The sequence below is a fragment of the Quercus robur genome, chromosome 4 (genome assembly GCF_932294415.1).
Source record: "Quercus robur chromosome 4, dhQueRobu3.1, whole genome shotgun sequence".
Taxonomy (NCBI): domain Eukaryota; kingdom Viridiplantae; phylum Streptophyta; class Magnoliopsida; order Fagales; family Fagaceae; genus Quercus; species Quercus robur.
In genome coordinates, this window is record NC_065537.1 from 1,876,710 (window position 1) to 1,896,196 (window position 19,487).

General features: G+C 41.9%; 2 protein-coding genes and 1 pseudogene across 3 annotated transcripts; 1 reads left to right on the plus strand and 2 right to left on the minus strand.

The window, feature by feature from the left end:
* Positions 1–1,218: 1,218 nt before the first annotated feature.
* On the minus strand, positions 1,219–3,548 carry LOC126720320 (uncharacterized). 2 transcript variants are annotated; one of them, XM_050422653.1, is made up of 3 exons: positions 3,387–3,548; positions 2,266–2,328; positions 1,219–2,164 (listed from the first exon to the last, which is right to left on the minus strand). In XM_050422653.1, the coding sequence occupies exons 2-3, from the start codon at positions 2,288–2,290 to the stop codon at positions 1,545–1,547; spliced, it is 645 nt and encodes a 214-aa protein (XP_050278610.1). In that variant the 5' UTR covers positions 2,291–2,328; positions 3,387–3,548; the 3' UTR covers positions 1,219–1,544. The 2 variants fall into 2 exon arrangements, with proteins under 2 accessions (XP_050278610.1, XP_050278609.1); XM_050422652.1 differs by lacking the exon at positions 3,387–3,548 and having other exon boundaries at positions 2,266–2,410.
* A 1,079-nt stretch (positions 3,549–4,627) lies between these two features.
* Positions 4,628–6,129, plus strand: LOC126720225 (uncharacterized acetyltransferase At3g50280-like; annotated as a pseudogene).
* A 7,922-nt stretch (positions 6,130–14,051) lies between these two features.
* LOC126720226 (uncharacterized) lies at positions 14,052–15,407 on the minus strand. The gene has a single exon (XM_050422545.1). It carries the CDS (start codon positions 15,405–15,407, stop codon positions 14,052–14,054), a length of 1,356 nt encoding a protein of 451 aa, XP_050278502.1.
* Between the last annotated feature and the right edge of the window lie 4,080 nt (positions 15,408–19,487).

Consider the following 19,487-nt stretch of genomic DNA (forward strand, 5'->3'; position numbering starts at 1 on the left):
TGCACCAGAGACAATGAAGGTGTCCGGAAAAATCAGATCAGTACCAACCATGGTTCTCTTGGATTTAGGTAGCTCCCATAATTTTATTAGTGAGTCCCTTGCACAGAAATTGGTTTTGCAACCAGCCCAAGAAAAGAAGATTCGTGTTATGGTGGCATTTGGTGAAAGGCTTACTAGTAAGGGAAGGTGTTTTGGAGTCACCATCAAGCTTGGAAGCTATGTCACTCAAGTTGATTTTTATGTACTGCCCCTAGAAGGGTATGATGTGCTTATGGGTACTCGTTGGCTCCGTACACTTGGAGAAATCCTTTGGGACTTTGCCAAACTTACCATGAAATTTACGAGCCAAGGTAAGGAAATAATTCTAAGAGGTTTGTCTGATAGGTGGGTAGAGGGCCATGAGCTTGAGAAATATACAAGGAAACAATGAAAGGGAGCTATTCTTCATTTGGTGGCACCCACTTTGTCAGACATGTTGGCTAGGGAGGAAAAAGAAAAGCTAGGTTTGTCACAACTTTTGGAAGCTTTCAAAGAAATTTTCAAGGAATCCAAAGGCTTGCCACCTAAAAGAGCTCAAGATCATCACATTCCACTACAAACAGGAAGTAACCCCGTTTGTCTAAAGCCTTACAAGTATCCCCTTTATCAAAAGTTAGAAATTGGGAGATTGGTCACTGAAATGTTAATCGCTGGGGTCATTCGTCCTAGCAACAGCCCTTTTCCCTCTCCGGTTGTATTAGTTAAAAAAAAGTGATGGTTCTTGGAGTTGGCGTATGTGCGGGGATTACTAGTCCCTGAATTGGATCACCATCAAGGACAAGTTTCCTATTCCAACAATGGATGAGCTGCTTGATGAATTAAATGGAGCCATGTTTTTCTCAATTCTGGACCTGCGATCTGGTTACCATCAAATTCGAGTGAGCTCAGATGACGTGCCAAAAATAGCACTCCGTACTCACCATGGCCATTATGAGTTCTTTGTGATATCATTTGGACTCACTAATGCTCCATCCACTTTCCAAGCGTTGATGAATGACGTTTTCAAGAATCAATTACGTAAGTTTGTTCTTGTATTTTTTGACAATATTTTGGTATATAATGTCTCTTGGCAAGAACATTTGCAACACTTGCAAATTGTTTTAGATATTTTGCGAAGCCATCAACTTTATGTCGAGAGAAAAATGCCAATTTGGTCAGCAGGAAGTACAATATTTGGGCTATATAAAATCAGGACCACTAGCCATTGAATTTATACAAGTAGATGGCAACTGAATTTGGGCCATATAAAATCAGGGTCATATAACTTTTATTCCAATAGCCACTGAATTTATACAAGTAGATGGCAACGTTCCAAAGCATAAAATCAGGACCACTAACACAATCGTGATCCTCTTAAACTCCAACTCCTAAAAAATAGAACTAAATAACAATAGACTCAATTCCTAAAAGTTAGAACAAAATAACAACTCAACATTAAAGAAACTACAACTGACATAACATTAAAATACCAACTATCTTAGCACAAATCAAGGAAAACACCACAGCTACCAATCTTCAAAGATCCCACCTGCCCTGCAACAACTTGTGCATGTAACAGTCAAGTGATTGAAGATTGCTGTTCGGATTGTATGTCTAGGACTTGCTGACATGGAAATGGAAGGATTAGTGGGAATTATTTCATGATTGTTGGAACTACTATTGTCTGTTTGAGATCTGGCTGGTGGTAAGACTGGAACTATGGAATCAAAGACTTGTGTTTCTGCACGAGGTGTTTTGTTAGATTCTGAGCAACCGTCTTCTGTCTCAGTCTCAGACATGGTGGGTGGGAAGATTATTGGAATGGAAAGACTTGTTGTTGGTCCATTAGGGAGTGGAAAGAGGTGTGGAATTGAGGAAGGTATGGTAATGGAAGAATTTGGAATTATTATTTCTAAATAATTTTCAGAAACACTAGACCTGGCTGGTGAGAAAATTGACATTATGGAATTGGAAAAATGAGAAAATCTCGGAGGTGTTTCATTGGACTCTGAACTATCATCATCAGTGTCAGAGTTGTTGGGTGGAAAAAGTGATGCAATGGAAGTTGACTCTTTTATTGATTGTTTTCTTTCTTCACGAATTATTGGACTACCAGGGTCTGAGTTGTTGCAGTTGGCAACAAATTCTGCAAACAAAATTTATGAAATACAAAACCATAAATTGCAATTATATTATATTCAGTTACAAAAATTTTCTTGTCTAACTCAAAATTCTTTTGAAACTTACTTGGAACAACTTGGTGCTTCTGCATACCGACCTTGGAAAAATAATTCTGGGAGATTGATATAACTGAGAGAGAGAGAGAGAGAGAGAATTGCATATCAAAATGGTGTGTTGGTATTTTTAATTTACAAGAACAAGTGTTTTTTTTTTTTTTTAATATATATAGCAAATTAGAACTTATAATCTAGTGGAACACTTGCATTATAGGATTTCAAACCGTAGGTAAGAAACTTAAATTTCAGTTAAATCACAATTAAGTAAGTTGTAATTTGCCTTTTTTTTTTTTTTAATTCTTATTTTTATTTTAAATTTGGAATATACCCATTTAATTGCAAAGCGTGTTTTTTGCTAGATTTGAATCAGGTTAATTGGTTTTCATTTAATACCAAATCCTAGGCCAGATAGGTCAGTTTGGTGTAATAAAACTACTTATCAGTTATCTGTGGTGAAATGGGTATTAAACAAAACAGGAAAAAGAGCTGAATCCTTGACTTCTATCCTTGACTTCTAACGAACTGGATCTGTTTTGACTCTGCAAATGAACAAACATGTAATTTGAAATACTATATGTATTACAAAGACTCAATCAATCAGGTGGATAAAAAATATATATTGTTCATTATATATGGTGCCGGCTTCCTTTTTCTTGTACTTTTTGTTTGGTTTATACGTGTGGATCTTAGTATGTGTTTGTGTACACAATAAAATGAAAATTTAATATCAGTTTTCCTTCAAGACAAGCGCAAGCTTGGACTAAAGAGAGAGAGAGAGTATATCACATTTTTTGGGGAGAGAATAACAAATATAGAATAAAGATAATGAGAAGAATATTCAAAATTAAAGACATACACCAAATTATCAAAATCATGTTATATAATAGAATAACATAATATTATTATATAATATATTTATAATAAAATAGGACCACATCTAACAGCCAAAGAAAAAAAAAGATAACAGCTTAAAAACACAACAAAATTAGATTAACTTAAAGTAGAGATGCAAGATTGAATTAAAAATCCACCAAAAGAATATACATACACACACATACATATATGAGAGAGAGAGAGAGAGAGTAATCACAACTTTTTATGGGAAAAGAGTTCAAAATAAAAATTCATTACCCTATAGTAGAGACGCAAGAAAGAATTATAAACCCACCAAAAGGAAACCAAAAAAAAAACTATGAGAGAGAGAGAGAGAGAGAGAGTTATCATATTTTGGTGTGGGAAATATGGATTGAATGAGAAATAGTTTATTTATAGTAAAAAAGATGGAATAAGAAGAGTTAAAATAAGAGGAAGATATGAACCAAAAAAAAAATAAGAGGAAGATGAATGGATGGAAAAAGAGTAATGGTATGGTAGAGATGAGTGGGAGGATCAAAAGGTAAATGATAGAAGGAAATGTTGGAGAAAGTGGGAAATTAATAAAGAAAAGAAGAGTTAAATATGAGAGAGTAAGAGCTGAAAATAGGTGGATGATGTGGCACAATAAGAAAATAGCAACATTAAATTCTATGCTTCAGCTTTTAGATATACATAGATTTTAGAGGTTTCCAAGAAGAAATAAATGAAGGAGATGAAGTTTCCCTGCGTTGAACAATTCCTACTAGCATGCGTAGTATCATACAATTGTACAGAAAAGACAAAAAAATAAATAAATAAATAAATAAATAAATAGAGAGGCCAAATATGCATCTCTCTATTTTTCAACTTTACAGGTCCACTCTACAAAACCCAACAGTTTCCCATTTTTCAACTTTTACAGCATTTGACAGAAGAAGAGGAAGAAGAATATGAGAATGAAAGCAGTGGATGACCTTATTATGGGGAAAAGAAACATAAATAAAATAAAATAAGTTGAAAAGATAGGAGAGAGTTACAAAGGCACTATGAGAGAGAACAAGATAAAAAAAGGAGGAGACGAAGGAATGTCATAAAAAAGATAAGAATGAAGAGAATTAGGAAAGGGAAAGAATTAAAAAGAAAAAGAAAAAGTGGCATTGTAGAAGAAGAGATGATAGTCATGTGGGAGAATTGAGTTTTGCTACTTTAATTTAATCAGCAAGGCAACTTCTTGGAAGGTACATGCTAAAATACCATTCCATCCTTACTTTTCAACCCAAAATATATATATATATATATATATATATAATTTGTTTTATTTATTTATTTCATCTTTCACTTGGGCTTTGATTTTCAACTATCTCCCAATAGTCTTATTAAAATATTTGTGTCACGTGACTCTAACAGTTGGATATCTACACAATTTCCTTTTAAATTGGTATGGGACAAAGACTAGAGTAATACTCTTTTCTTTTCTTTTTTTTTTTTTTTTTTACGGGAACTAGAGTAATGCTTAGATGTGTATAGTGTATAGAGCAGAGGAGTTCACTCCATGGGATCTCTGCTTCCTCATATACGGTCCTATTCAAAGGGGCCTCATCTTTCTCAAACCTACAACTACACAGAAGCAACAACTTGAAGAAAACAATGTGATTCATCACCTACAATCCTCTCTCTCCCGCACATTGGATATATTCTATCCCCTTGCTGAGGGTCAGCCAAGATTGAGAACAGTGAAGATAACACCACCTCCTTCTTCATTGACTGCAATAACCATGGAGCCCAGTTCGTCCATGCAACCGCAGAGGGTACTACTATGGCTGATATCCTTGAGCCTATCTATCTCCCCCAGATTGTCGATTCCTTCTTTCTTATGAACGGTGTTCTGAACTGCGAGGGCATTTCCAAGCCGTTGCTGTCAGTGCAAGTAACTGAGCTTGTTGACTGCATCTTCATCGGTTGCACTCTAAAGCATGCGGTTTGTGATGGAACCACGTTCTGGCATTTCTTCAATACTTGGTCTGAGATTTCTCGAGGCACTTGCGAGAAATTGCAACCGCATCCCATATTTGAACGTAGCCATTTTGACGGAATCATCAATTTTCCGGTTCATATACCAAATATCCTTGAAGAAAAGACTCAGAAGTTGGTCCCTCCTCCGCTGAAACAAAGGTATTTTCACTTTACAAAAGAAAAAATTGCTGAACTTAAAGCAAAGGCCAACAATGAAATGGGCACCGATAGGATCTCATCTCTGCAAGCACTCTTGGGTCATTTTTGGGGATCTGTGACTCGCAGTCGGTGTCTGGAGGCTCATGAAGAGGTTAAGTGCACGATTGCTATGGGTACAAGGCAAAGGATGCAGCCTCCATTGCCAAAACAGCACTTCGGGAATGCGGTGGACTCGGAGAGTGTCACAAGCACAGCAGGGGAACAATGCGCTTGCTTCAAAGACGCCACATGAGGTGAGAAAGTTCTTAGATGAATGGGTGAAAAATCCTAGAATGGTGAACTTTAGTCGCCCCATAAGTAACACCTTGCTCTTAGGAAGCTCCCCACGGCACAACGTGTATGATAATGACTTTGGTTGGGGAAAACCCGTGGCATTGCGAAGCGGTGCTGGGACTAAATTTGATGGGTGGTTACTTGTGTTTCCTGGTAAGGAGGAGGGTAGCATTGATTTTGAAGCTTGCCTTTTGCCTGAGACTCTAGAGGCTATGGGAGAGGATGCAGAGTTTATGGAGGCTGTGGCTACATGAACTTATAATTACTTATGGCCAACTATGGTGGCTTTACTTGGGTTAGTCCAAATTGGTTCATTCCAAGAACTGGATGCTTCTGGCTCTGGCTCTGCTGGAGTTGGGAAGCAACATTTGCGATGGACTTCTCACCTTCATGACCGTTTTGTTGATGCTATCACCTAGCTTGGTGGACCAGATAGTGGGTACTTTCTTTTTTATTGTATTGTATTGTATTGTATTCTACTTTTTGATATAAAAAAAATGGGAGGATAATTACATAAGAAAGTCCCCACTCTCTCTCATCGACGCTGTTGCTGCCGATTCATATGGACTCTCCCTAAATTATTATTATTTTTTTATTCTTTTATTTTTAAAAAGTAGCCAAAACAATGTCGTTTTGCTCATTTAACGAAGACATTTAATAGTTGGTTAACAGAATACTGAATTGACAACAATTGAAAATTAGAGAACTAAAATGACAAAATTGAAAGTTATAGAATTGAAATGAAAAAAACTGAAAATTAGAGGGTCAATTTTCGATTTTTGCCTTATATTTAAAAAACTGAAAAAAAGTGGTAGAGTTTGAATTTTGAATAATGTTCATTTGGGTTATCACTACCTGTTAGGCACACAAAACAACAAAAAGTTAGACTAAAATAAAAAGAAACATAAAAAGCAGAAGAAAAAATGCATGGTAAGAGCAATAGCACCCGAAGATGGCATTAGCACGATTTTAACTTTACTTTATCTATTTTATTAATTCATTTTATATTTTTGTTTTTATTTTTACATATAATCTAATAAAATAATGAAAAAAAATATTATTATCTCTCTCTTTCATCCCACTATTTTTTTCTCTTCATACACAATTACAAGAATTTTTTTTTTTTGTTTTTTTTTTGTTTTACAACCTATGAAAGTTTACTTTTCATAGGTTGCTAATTTTTCAGGTGTACAAACTTGAATAGAGTAGGTTTTTACTGTCTTGGATTGTAAAAGAAGAAGAAGAAGGAGCAGCTAAAGCTAAGGACAAGAGTTTGTATTACAATTATAAGATGAACATTTTTAATTATGAATATTGTCAAAGTACGTTTTGCAAAAATTTGAAGAATATTTTTTGATGAAATGTTTTATTTTGTGAAAATCTTTATAATATATGATGAGGTGTAACTTCGTCAGTCTCAGTAGGCAGATGGAACTCCTCGTCGACGCCTGGTCCTCTTATGAAAGGTGGTCACCGGTGTGGTGCCTGCCACAACGGCTCCGATGCCAAAGTTAGAACAATCAAGCTGTTTGTAGAACTAAAAAACAAGAAGTGTATCTTCAGAATCTTAAACTTGTACCTTATGCTGCATATGTTGGAGCTTTATACCTGTGAGCCTGACTGCTAGCCGTTGGAGTGTAAATGTTCTTCTTTTATAACGCCTCAAGCCCAATTATGGGGCTTTTATTAGCTTCCAACGGTCTGCTTTGCTGGTTTCGTAACTGCCCAGGTTACTTGCTGGCACCATTGAATGACCTTCCTTTCCTCGTCGTTGTTGGTTTGTTGGTCGTCATGGGATATCCTCGTCATAACGTTACCTCGTCACCATTACATGTTCTCGTCAATCCCATCAATTGCCCCCCAGGTTCTGCGGTCGTCAGTGACGTGTCAGGAGGGCCACAGAAGGTGAAAAGTTTCGTTCATTGAGTTGTTTGTGACGCTTGGGATTTCGTTTCGAATTTAATGATGGATGGCGGTGCGGTATGGAACGTGGCCACGTGGCATATGCTGATTGAGGGTATTAATGGCACGACCCTTGGGTTTCCCGCTGCTTTTCTGTTTCCTTGGGTTTTTGAGTTTAAAAAACTTTTCCTTTCCTTCATTCTGGTTTTTCCCTTCCTACTCCGAGCATTTGCCCCTTTTGTTTCTGTCACTATTTCGTTCTCATTCCGGTGATTTTGACCTTTCTCCGGCGACAAATTTCTCCGGCCTCGACTGCTCCTCTTTTCAAGGTACGTTATTTCTTCGATTTCTCAGATTATTCTTTTATGAACCTCTTTGCAAATTCCTGATTTTCCCTTTGTCTTTTTCTTTTGTTGTTTTTTGTGTTTGGGCGTTTAGGATTGGGTACCCCCCTTTTCATGGTTAATTCTTCTGAGGTTTGGGAAGCTTGCCCCTCAGTTTCTTTCTTTTTTGCTCGCTTAGGGGCGGCTTTGGGTGTTTCTGGGGACTTTTTCCGGTTGATTGGGGATTATCTCTTTGAAGGTAGTGGTTTGAGTGTGGTGTTAGGGGAGCTATCTCCGATTTTGGGTCGGTCACTGGCTTGGTTTGAGAGAGAGACGAAGAGGATGTCTGAGGTGAGGTCTAGTGAGTTAGATACTGGGTTGTCGTCTAGCGGCGGCCCAGTCGAAGGTGATACAGCCGTTTCTGCCCCTCGTCAGGTTAGGGCTTTTTATGCTCTCAACGAGGAGTGTGGGCTGGACGCTGATACAGTGGCCAGGTTTAAAGATAGGTTTCAATTTCCTGCGCGGGTCCGTGTTCGTCAGCCTGGTCTTGACGACCGGGCTTGTCATTTCTTTCCTGGGGAAGTGTGCCTCTACGAGGCTGCTTTCACTTCAGGACTCAGGTTACCCGTCCATCCCTTTGTGATGGAGCTCCTGGACTACTTTGGCGTTCCCCCCGGGCAGCTTATGCCTAACTCCTGGAGGATAGTTATTAATTGTATGGAAATATGGCTAGCGGCCAATGAGGACATGATCAAAGTGAGTGAGCTGGTCCATATCTATCGTTTGAAGGAATCCAAGGAGTATGGATATTATGAACTAGTTCCTTGGACGTGGAGGGATAGGATCGTTAAGGGTCTAGCCTCGTCGTTCAGGTACTGGAAGTCACGTTTCATTTTCATGTCCGGGGATGGCTTTGAGACCCCTTCTAGCGAGGCTTGGGGTGATATCCCAAGGTTGCTTCGTTAGTGGGGAACCCCAGACTTAGGTGCATCCATGTTTCTTCTTGTGTGTTTATTTTTGTCTTGCATATTTGGTCGTCTTTAACCGCTTGCTCATTTTCTTGTGCAGTTAAGAAACGCCCAAAGTTGAAGAGCAAATATCGGGTTCGTGTCCAGAAGACGATTGAATACGTGAAGACAATTGAGAGCTGGGACGACCTTCTTGATCCACGAACACTTTCTTTCTACTGCTTAGGCCCGAATCCGTCTCCTTACGTTCTGCGCAGTATTACCATCGAAGAGAAGAAGAGTAAGTGTTTTCTTCGTCAGTACTGTCCTTTACCTGCATACTTTGGATTTCTTAAATTTTTTTTTTTTTTTTTTTTTTTATAGAGATGACGACCAAGTTTAATAAGGACATGTACGCCAAGATGAGGGCCAAGAAGGATGAGCCCTTGTCCAATATTGGCAAGAAGATCATTCGTGTTACGGGGAAGGGACCATCTGTTGTCCCCCCTGCAGATGCCACTCCAATCGTCTTGGCAGTTGAAGGCGTAAAGGTGGCCTCCCCAGCTACCACAGTTGAGGAAATCCCCACCCCGTCGTCCAAGAGGCCGAGATTGTCTGCCAAGGACAAAGAGAAGGAAAAGGTTGGCTCGTCCATCTTTGACGACGAGGGAGCGGCCGTGGAGCGGGCACATAACATCGTGCGAGCTGAGGACCTTAAGGTATTTTCTGGAGTGCCTGTCAACGTGGTTGCGGGTCAGCACATCCACAAAATTGTACAGGTAAGGTCGTCATATGTTTTCCCTGGTTTCCTCTTATATCGATCTTCACTTTTCTTTTTACTGACGCATTTATCTTCCTTCGTCAGGTGTTGGGTGAGAGCCTTCACCTTGCCTCTGAGTATCTTACTCAAGAGGCCAAGGTGGCTTCTTTGACGTCCAGGATGGAGGCTCTGGAAAAGGAGAATTCCGCACTCAAAAAGGACCTCATTGAGTCCATGGACGGGGCTACAACCTTGAAGGAGCAAGTCAAGGCTTTGAACTTTGATCTCAGGGTTGAACGTCAGCTGAACTTGGAGAAGGACGATCAACTTCAGGCGGCGAAGGAAAAACTGAAGACGATTGCGGCTAGGTCCGTCGAGGCTTTCCAGCAAACTGAAGAGTATTCCACAGTACTCTTCAGTTGGTACTTCAAGGGCTTCAAGCTCCTTCACAGATACCTCGTCAAGCATCCTGCTGGAGTTGATCTACCGTCTCTGGATTTGGAAGTGGTGGATCAAGAGATGGCTGTTGACGACGCCACCCAATCCTCTCTGCCTGAAGGTGATGCTCCTGGTGGCGACGCCCCTAGTGCTGAAGACGCTTCTGCTGCTGACAGCCCAGTTACTGACGCTCCGGAAGCCCGAGCTTGATCCTTGGAAAAATTATCTCTCATATTTGCCCATTAAGTTTTTTTTTTTTTTTGAGATGTACGTATATATTTTGTTTTTATTTTTAGAACAATATCTTTTGGCCCTGTTAAGAGAAACAAGGATAATTGCCCTATGTTTTTGGGCTTTTCTATAATTTAACATTTATCTACTACTGTCTGTGTTTGTGCCCATGTGCGTGACTTTAGCATAAATTTTTTGGCGTACCTTGTATTTGGCTGGTACTTAGTGCAAATTCCTTGTGATTTGCTCGTTTGTTGTGGATATTCGTCTTTCTTCTTGTTCTTTCCCTTGTCCAAGTCCTTGGTTTGTTCGGTGGGACTTTGCCATTTGCGTATCCCTCGTCAATGATTTACATCCGTCTTGGCGGAATCTTATCACTTAGCTCTTGTTTTCCTTTGTTAGGGTGACTTATATCCCATTAAGGAATCTCGTCTTTTATGGCTTCGTCAGTGATTTACATCCGTCTTGGCGGAATCTTATCACTTAGCCTTTTTTCCTTTTTTAGGGTGACTTACATCCCATTAAGGAATCTTGTCACTTAGGGCTTCGTCAGTGATTTACATCCGTCTTGGCGGAATCTTATCACTTAGTCTTTTTTCTTTTTTTAGGGTGACTTACATCCCATTAAGGAATCTTGTCACTTAGGGCTTCGTCAGTGATTTACATCCGTCTTGGCGGAATCTTATCACTTAGCCCCTTTCTCATATTCGCTGACTTTGTCGTCAATTACATATACTCGTCAAAGTGGACTCCTGTTAATTTGACTTACGATTGACTGGACCTGTCTGCATAAAGACATCAAAAGATAAGAAATTTTTATTGAATTCAGGAGCAATTGCCTTTGTCTATTACATTTACTGGTGGTACTTTTTTAAATGCTCAATATTCCATGGTCGAGGGAGTCTTTGTCCGTCCATGGTTTCCAGGTGATAACTTCCTTGTCTTGAGTAGTGAACAACTCGGTAGGGACCTTCCCACGTAGGACCCAGCTTTCCCTGGGTAGGGTCTTTAGTTGCCATGGTGGTCTTGCGTAGGACGAGGTCACCTATGTCCAGGCGTCTCAGTTTGACCCGTTTGTCATAGTATTCGGCCATCTTTCTTTGGTACTTCGTCATCTTGCTGGAAGCGTTGACTCTTACTTCGTCCAGACAATCTAGGTTCAATCGTAGTTCGTCATCATTGATTTCTTTGTTGAAGGTTCCACGCCTGATACTTGTGACCCCTACTTCGACTGGGATTACTGCTTCTGTACCATAGGTAAGCCTAAAGGGGGTTTCTCCCGTTGGGGTTCTGGCGGTGGTTCTGTAGGCCCACAGGACATTTGGCAGCTCTTCTGGCCAGGCACCTTTCGCATCGTCCAGTCTGGTCTTGATAATCTTGAGCAGTGTCCGGTTCGTCACTTCCGTCTGCCCGTTTGCCTGAGGATGCCCTGGGGATGAGAATTGATTCTTGATCCCAAGGCTTGAGCAGAATCCCCTGAAGCCTTGACTGTCGAACTGCCTCCCATTGTCTGATATGATCGTCGAGGGAATCCCGAACCTGCAGATTATGTTCTTCCACACAAAGTTCTGGATCCGAGTCTCAGTGATCGTTGCTAGGGCCTCTGCTTCAACCCATTTTGTAAAATAGTCAATAGCAACAAGAAGGAATTTTACCTGACCTTTACCTTGGGGCAGAGGACCGACGATATCGATTCCCCATTGTGCAAATGGCCATGGGGAAGTTATGGTCGTCATTTTCTCTGCTGGAAGCCGCTGCACATTTCCGTATCGTTGGCATTTGTCGCACCTCCTGACGATCTCAGCCGCATCCGCCTGCATGGTTGGCCAAAAATATCCTGCCCTTACCACTTTGTTTGCTAGGGACTTGGAGCCGGTATGGTCGACGCACTTCAAGTAGGATTTGATTGGTTGATCCGTCATTACTAGAATAGGATTTGATTGGAAATATTGCCTGAGCTTGCGCGAGGCCACTATGAGTGCAAACGCGATCTTTTCTATCCTTGGGTATCTGGACTCAGCCCCTTGGAAAGCTTGGCTGACGTAATAAACCGGGAGTTGCTTTTTGCCTTCTTCTCTAATCAAGGTTGCACTTACTGCCGAGACTGACACCGCTAGGTACAGGTACAGGTTTTCTCCTTCTTTGGATGGGCTTAGGAGAGGTGGACTGCTCAGGTATTGCTTCAGCTCTTGGAACGCCGCTTCGCACTCGTCGGTCCAAGCAAAAGCCTGCTTCAACGTCTTAAAGAAGGGCAGACATTTGTCTGTAGCCCTAGAGACGAACCTATTTAAAGTTGCTATTCTTCCTGTGAGTTTTTGAACATCCTTGACGGTTTTGGGTGAGGCCATGTCAATAATAGCTCGCACTTTCTCTGGATTTGCTTCTATTCCTCTTTGGGACATCATGAATCCCAAGAACTTCCCCGAGGCTACCCCAAAAACACACTTGCTTGGATTCAGCTTCATTTAGTGTTTTTTGAGGGTTGCAAAAGTTTCCTCCAAGTCGTCCAGGTGTGTGAGCTCTTCCTTGCTCTTGACGAGCATATCGTCCACGTACACCTCCATGTTCTTGCCAATCTGTTGGCTGAACATCCTGTTTACCATTCTCTGATATGTAGCTCCAGCATTTTTCAGCGCAAAAGGCATCACCTTGTAACAGTAGAGTCCTTGGCTTGTGATGAAGGCTGTCTTCTCCTGGTCTTCTTCAGCTATCTTTATCTGGTTGTACCCTGAGAAGGCGTCCATGAACGTTAGTAACTTGTGTCTGGCGGTGGAGTCCACGAGCTGGTCTATCCTTGGTAGAGGAAAGCTGTCCTTTGGGCATGCTTTGTTCAGGTCGGTGAAGTCTACACACATTCTCCATTTTCCGTTCACCTTCTTTACCAGGACGACGTTGGCGAGCCATTCTGGATAATATACCTCCCGGATGAATCCAGCTGTCAGGAGTTTGGTTACTTCCTCTGCCACTGCCTGATCTCGCTCTGGGGCGAAAGTTCTTCGTCGTTGCTGAACGGGCTTCCTGCTGGGGTCCACATTCAGCCTATGCTGGATGACTTCTGGAGATATGCCTGGCATGTCCTCGTGACTCCATGCAAAGACATCTAGATTCCCTTTAAGGAATTTTATGAGCCTCGTTCTCATCTCGGGGCTTAGCGTCGTCCCTATCTTGGTCGTCTTGTCTGCCTTCCCTTCTACCAATTCCACTGTTTCCAAGGTCTCCATCCCGTCTATTTCTTCTTCTTCAATCGTCCACGTGTGGTTCTCCTTTCCTGCCAGCACTACCTGATAGCATTCCCTTGCCAGGAATTGATCACCTTTCACTTCACCCACGCCGTTGTCTGTTGGGAATTTCACCTTCAAACAGTAGGTTGACGTCGCTGCCTTCCACTTGTTGAGGGTGGGCCTCCCAATGATGACATTGTAGGATGACGGGCAATCTACCACCAGGAAGTCTACTTGTTTAGTCAACTGCAATGGGTAGGTCCCAGCTGTTACCGTCAGCATCACTATACCCCTGGGGTAGACTCTGTCTCCACTGAAGCTGACGAGTGGAGAATCAAATGGGCGAAGCCTTTTTGGATCTAATCTCAGCTGCTGGAAGGCTGGGAAGTAGATAATGTCCGCTGAGCTCCCGTTGTCAACAAGGATCCTTTTGGTATTGAACCCTTCTATGTTCAGTACTATGACCAGGGGATCGTTGTGGGCTGCTTTACTCCCCTGGCGTCTCCTTCACTGAAGGACATGTCTTGGCCTGTTCGCCGGTGTTTGGATGGAGGCATGGTGTGGACGCTGTTCACCTGTCTATGGTATGCTTTTTTGAGTGATTTATATGATCCTCATGAGAATGGTCCTCCTGTGATCGTGTTTATCTCCCCAATCACCTTGCGTGGAGGCTGGGACGGATGGTCGTCATCGCGAGTGAAGGATTCACGCTGGGTCCTGGTGTCGTCTCTGAACTTGCTATATTCTCCTTTCTTTACATACTTCTGCAACTTCCCTTTCCGTATTAACTCCTCTATTTGCTCCTTCAGGTCTCTGCAATCTTCTGTGTTGTGGCCGTGGTCTCTATGGAATCGGCAATACTTGCTCTTATCACGTGCATTGGGGGATGAGTGCAATGGCCTGGGCCATTTGAGATAGTGCTCGTCCTTGATTTGCGTGAAAATCTTGTCAACAAGCATAACCAAGGGAGTAAATTTTACCGTCCGAGGATTTTTATCGTCCTTCCTCCTATTCCCGTCATTGTTCCGACGGTCTGGTCTGTCTCGCTTTTGCCCCCTACAGTTGTCTTCCCTCTTGGCATTGTCTCTTGGCCTCTCGTTATCTTTTATGGCAGCTAGGGCATCCTCCGCGTTCATGTACTTTTGTGCCTTCAGGAGCATCTCCGCCATCGTCTTCGGGGGGTTCTTTGTAAGAGAGACCACGAGGTCTCTGGATCTCAACCCTGCCTTGAAGGTTGTCAGCTGTACCTTGTCGTCAGCTTCGTCTACTTCCAGAGTTTCCCGGGTGAATCGCTTGACATACGACCTCAGAGTCTCCTTCTCTCCCTGTCTTATGGTGAGTAAGTAATCTACTGGCCTCCTTGGGCGCTGTCCCCCTATGAAGTGGCGCAAGAAGGCACTACTCAGCTGATCGAAATTGTCTATGGACGAGTTTGGCAACTTAGTAAACCATTCTCTTGCAGCTCCTTTGAGGGTTGTTGGGAAGGAACGACACAATATCTCGTCAGGTGGTTGCTGGAGACCCAGAGTCGTCTTAAAGGTATTAAGATGATCCTGGGGGTCCTTGAGTCCGTCGAATGGCTCCAATTGAGGCAAGCGAAACTTTGACGGCACGGGGCATTCGAGTACCGCAGCAGTGAATGGCGAATCCGTAGCCCTTATCATTTTATCTACGCTTCGGTCCGTTTTCTCCTTGATAGCGCTCCTTAGTTCGTCCATCTCTTTCCTCATTTCTCGAAGAAGATCTGAGTTTTGTTCGTCCGGAGTAGCTGGTCTTCGGGGGGTTCCTCTCCGTTGGCAATCCCCTTCTTCCTCCAAGTTATCTTTGGATCGGTTTTCCTCCTGTTGAGCTTGTTGAACCTGCTGGAGCCGTAACTTCATTTCCTGGTTCTGTTTGGTGAGTTCTTCAATGGTAGCTGTAAGGGCCTGGACTTGCTGGGCCAAAGCTGCTGAGTCTGGGTTGGATTCCATCTGAATGTAGAGGGTTGATGGGAGCTACGTTCTCAGATATGAATCTGAAAATATCGTTCCCACAGACGGCGCCAAACTGATGAGGTGTAACTTCGTCAGTCTCAGTAGGCAGATGGAACTCCTCGTCGACGCCTGGTCCTCTTATGAAAGGTGGTCACCGGTGTGGTGCCTGCCACAACGGCTCCGATGCCAAAGTTAGAACAATCAAGCTGTTTGCAGAACTAAAAAACAAGAAGTGTATCTTCAGAATCTTAAACTTGTACCTTATGCTGCAAATGTTGGAGCTTTATACCTGTGAGCCTGACTGCTAGCCGTTGGAGTGTAAATGTTCTTCTTTTATAACGCCTCAAGCCCAATTATGGGGCTTTTATTAGCTTCCAACGGTTTGCTTTGCTGGTTTCGTAACTGCCCAGGTTACTTGCTGGCACCATTGAATGACCTTCCTTTCCTCGTCGTTGTTGGTTTGTTGGTCGTCATGGGATATCCTCATCATAACGTTACCTCGTCACCATTACGTGTTCTCGTCAATCCCATCAATATATATTTGACTGAAGAAGGTAGAATCTTTATAATATTTAATACACATGATTTTCAGATTTAAGAAAAAGGTTGAGCTCCATTTAATATATTATACAGTAGAAGATTGAGATTAAATATTTTAAAAATAAATGTTTTGATTTTTTACATATTTATATTTAATTAATACTGAACATAGATACTTTAATATTTCATTTATTTATCTTTTTTTGAAATACAGTTTTTTTTTTTTTTTTTCGCCCCTTCCAAATAGAGAATCCTGCTTTTATCCTTTGTCGTAGCTCCAACCGAGAACCGACAAAGCTTCGTCACAATCGGCCAAAGACAAGCCCCAATTATAGACCGTATAATAAACAAACTAACTCAGCTTTATCAAAAAGCTAGCAACAACGGTCCCACCACAGATGATACACAACCCAACACTCAAGAACCTATTGTTTCTCTTAAAAAATATATATATAAAAAATAAAAATAAACACTCAAGAACGCACAACAACCAAATAAAAAATTTGGAACATCATTATTCTCTCTTTAAAAAAATTTGGAACATTATTATTGGACTCTTTTTGGCTAAATATTGTTATATTAAATAATTTCAAACTCACCTTTACTATTGTAGGGACACGATTCTCAAACGGCCCAACAATGACATTGGGCTCGCACGTGAAGGATCCCTCACAATAAGATTTGTAGAGAGTGGGCTTGAAAGGCTAGCGTTTGGTCACAGGGCGTTGGTCCAAACCGGACTTTAGGGAAACTCAGATAAGAAAAGGCTTCAGCCTGGATATCCAAGCCCTACAGCTTTGTAACTTGAGGGATTGGACTCCTCGGATCATGTCCGAGGAGCACTAATGTCTTTCTCCGGTTACCCGGCGGTGAGTTTTTCGTGGTGGTGTACATATATTGTCCGGGCATTCTCATCCCTGGAGTTTTTTCCCAGGAAGTGAGATGGGGATCCCTTTCTGATTAGTTTATCTTCTCTTTTATACTAGCCTACGTTCGCTGTCCCTCGTCCACGTGTAGGGTCAACTTTTTTAGGACTGCTATTTGTCCCGTCAGTCTAATCCCGGAATTGTTGGGGATGGTTAATAAAGCCTAAGAATCAGGTTTTGTTAGGTGTAGAGTCTTATCAGTGAAGGGTATTAAGGACAACTTCCCTGAGATATTTTCTGATCTTTAAAGTTTGCTCGTATACCACTTTCATCAATGAGACTTTGGGTTTGCCGAGGACTAAGCTGTCCTCGGCTGTATCTCCGGGCCATTTTGTGCTTCTTATTTTGAGCTTGGGCCATGGCCTTCTTCGGCTTGGGCCTGTGGACTCCCCATGAGCAAGCGGGCCGGGCCCATAAATTATTGGGCCCCACAATAGCCCCTCAAAACCCTGCTGTCCAACATCTTGGTTGGAAAGGTGGGTTTTGGTAATACCGAGCCTTTATTGTGGCTCATTTATTTCAGCCCTTGACTGGCGCTGGCGACTCTTCACCTACCCAGGGAGTGTACCGGTCCACGAGATGTTCCCCTTAATTTGCGCACGATGCCCTTATGCCGTTTGGTTATCCGAAGCGCGTCTTTAATATTTTCCCTTTACGAGATTTCTCAGATCTAACGGTTATTGATGGCGTGGGGGAACGAAACGGGTGTACTCTTATTTGCAGATTTCCCTAGAGATCTGAACGCATTATGTACCCTTTTCCTCGTCCCCTATATAAAGAGAGAAGACAAAGGCTGATTTTCTCATACCTGAGTCCCTCAGATTCCTTCCAGAGTCCACTTCTTCTCTCTGATTATACCTTATTCGATAATACGTTCACCACAGTAGTCAGCCATGAGTAAACCATTTCATTCCCAAAAACACCATGTCCTAATAAAGCTCGAGATGGCTCGGTCAGGGCAAGGATGGCGGAGACTCAAGATTTGTCTCCCCTTCCTTTTAGCCAAAATCCGAAGCAGGGATTCGTCACGTCCCACTTTCGGCGTGACCGAGTCAAAGCCATCCATTATCACCACCACCCGCTCTCTCATGAGCATATCTAACATGGCGTCAGTGTGTTAGGAGTCAGGACTGGGGCAGGGACTAAGCGTCCCCGCTTCTTCCTCTCTTCTTTCACTGGCGCCTCTTTTTGCCTCTCTTTCCTCCTTCTCACCTTTTCCCTCTTCTTCTCCTCCTTCCTACTCATGTCCTCCATCTTCTTTATTCATCTCCTCCATCTTCCTCATTCATCTCCTCCATCCTCCTCTTTCTTCTCCTTCAAATTCTTCTTCCTTGTCCTTCAAATTCTTCTCCCTTCTCCTTCATCTTTTTCTTAAGAAGGTTCTTCTCTCTATATAAGCAATACTGAGGCAGAGATTGGAGAGACTTTGAAGACGAGTTTAAAAGACACCTGATTGTTTACTTATCTGCATTGCGGATGTTATAGTTGCTTCGGCAGTTCATCTTTTGTATAGGCTTGTTTAAGCCGCCTTTTGTACGTTGTAATAATTTTTCATATTAATAAAAGTTGCTGTTACTTTACTTCGCATGTTCTGTTTTTATGTTTTTACAAGTTTACAAGCGCTGCTCGGCACAATAATATAGCATTTGAATCAATGACAACTATGACTAAAATATCTGCTAATAAAAAGATGTCATCATAACTTTAATAAAATTATTCGACATAGCAATGCCGACCAGTGAGGGACGTAACTCACCTTAAAATTAGCCGAGATGAGGACTGAGTGCTCGATACGGTATAGGAAGTAACTATCCGAGGACATGTCACCCGCTAAATGAACAGTTTCCTTAAGCTAATGAACATTGGGTCATTTCGCCATCTTCTTAACACCCTGGCCTTAACCTTTTACAGTATTTGAGCCGAGAACTTTCCCCATCCGAGTAGTTGGTTTCCCCATAGGCTTGAGTCCGAGGACCATGCAAGTCCTTGGTTCTGTCCAAAACTTATGTTTTTTTTTTTTTTTTTTTTTTTTTTCCTTTTGTGTACTTGGTTTCCCCATAGGCTTGAGTCCGAGGACCATGCAAGTCCTAGGTTCTGTCCAAAACTTACGTTTTTTTTTTTTTTTTTTTTTTTTTTTTTTTTTTTTTGTGTACTTGGTTTCCCCATAGGCTTGAGTCCGAGGACCATGCAAGTTCTAGGTTCTGTCCAAAACTTATGTTTTTTCTTTTGTGTACTTGGTTTCCCCATAGGCTTGAGTCCGAGGACCATGCAAGTCCTAGGTTCTGTCCAAAACTTATGTTTTTCTCAGTACTTGGTTTCCCCATAGGCTTGAGTCCGAGGACCATGCAAGTCCTAGGTTCTGTCCAAAACTTATGTTTTTTCTTTTGTGTACTTGGTTTCCCCATAAGCTTGAGTCCGAGGACCATGCAAGTCCTAGGTTCTGTCCAAAACTTATGTTTTTCTTAGTACTTGGTTTCCCCATAGGCTTGAGTCCGAGGACCATGCAAGTCCTAGGTTCTGTCCAAAACTTATGTTTTTTTTCTTTTGCGTACTTGGTTTCCCCATAGACTTGAGTCCGAGGACCATGCAAGTCCTAGGTTCTGTCCAAAAC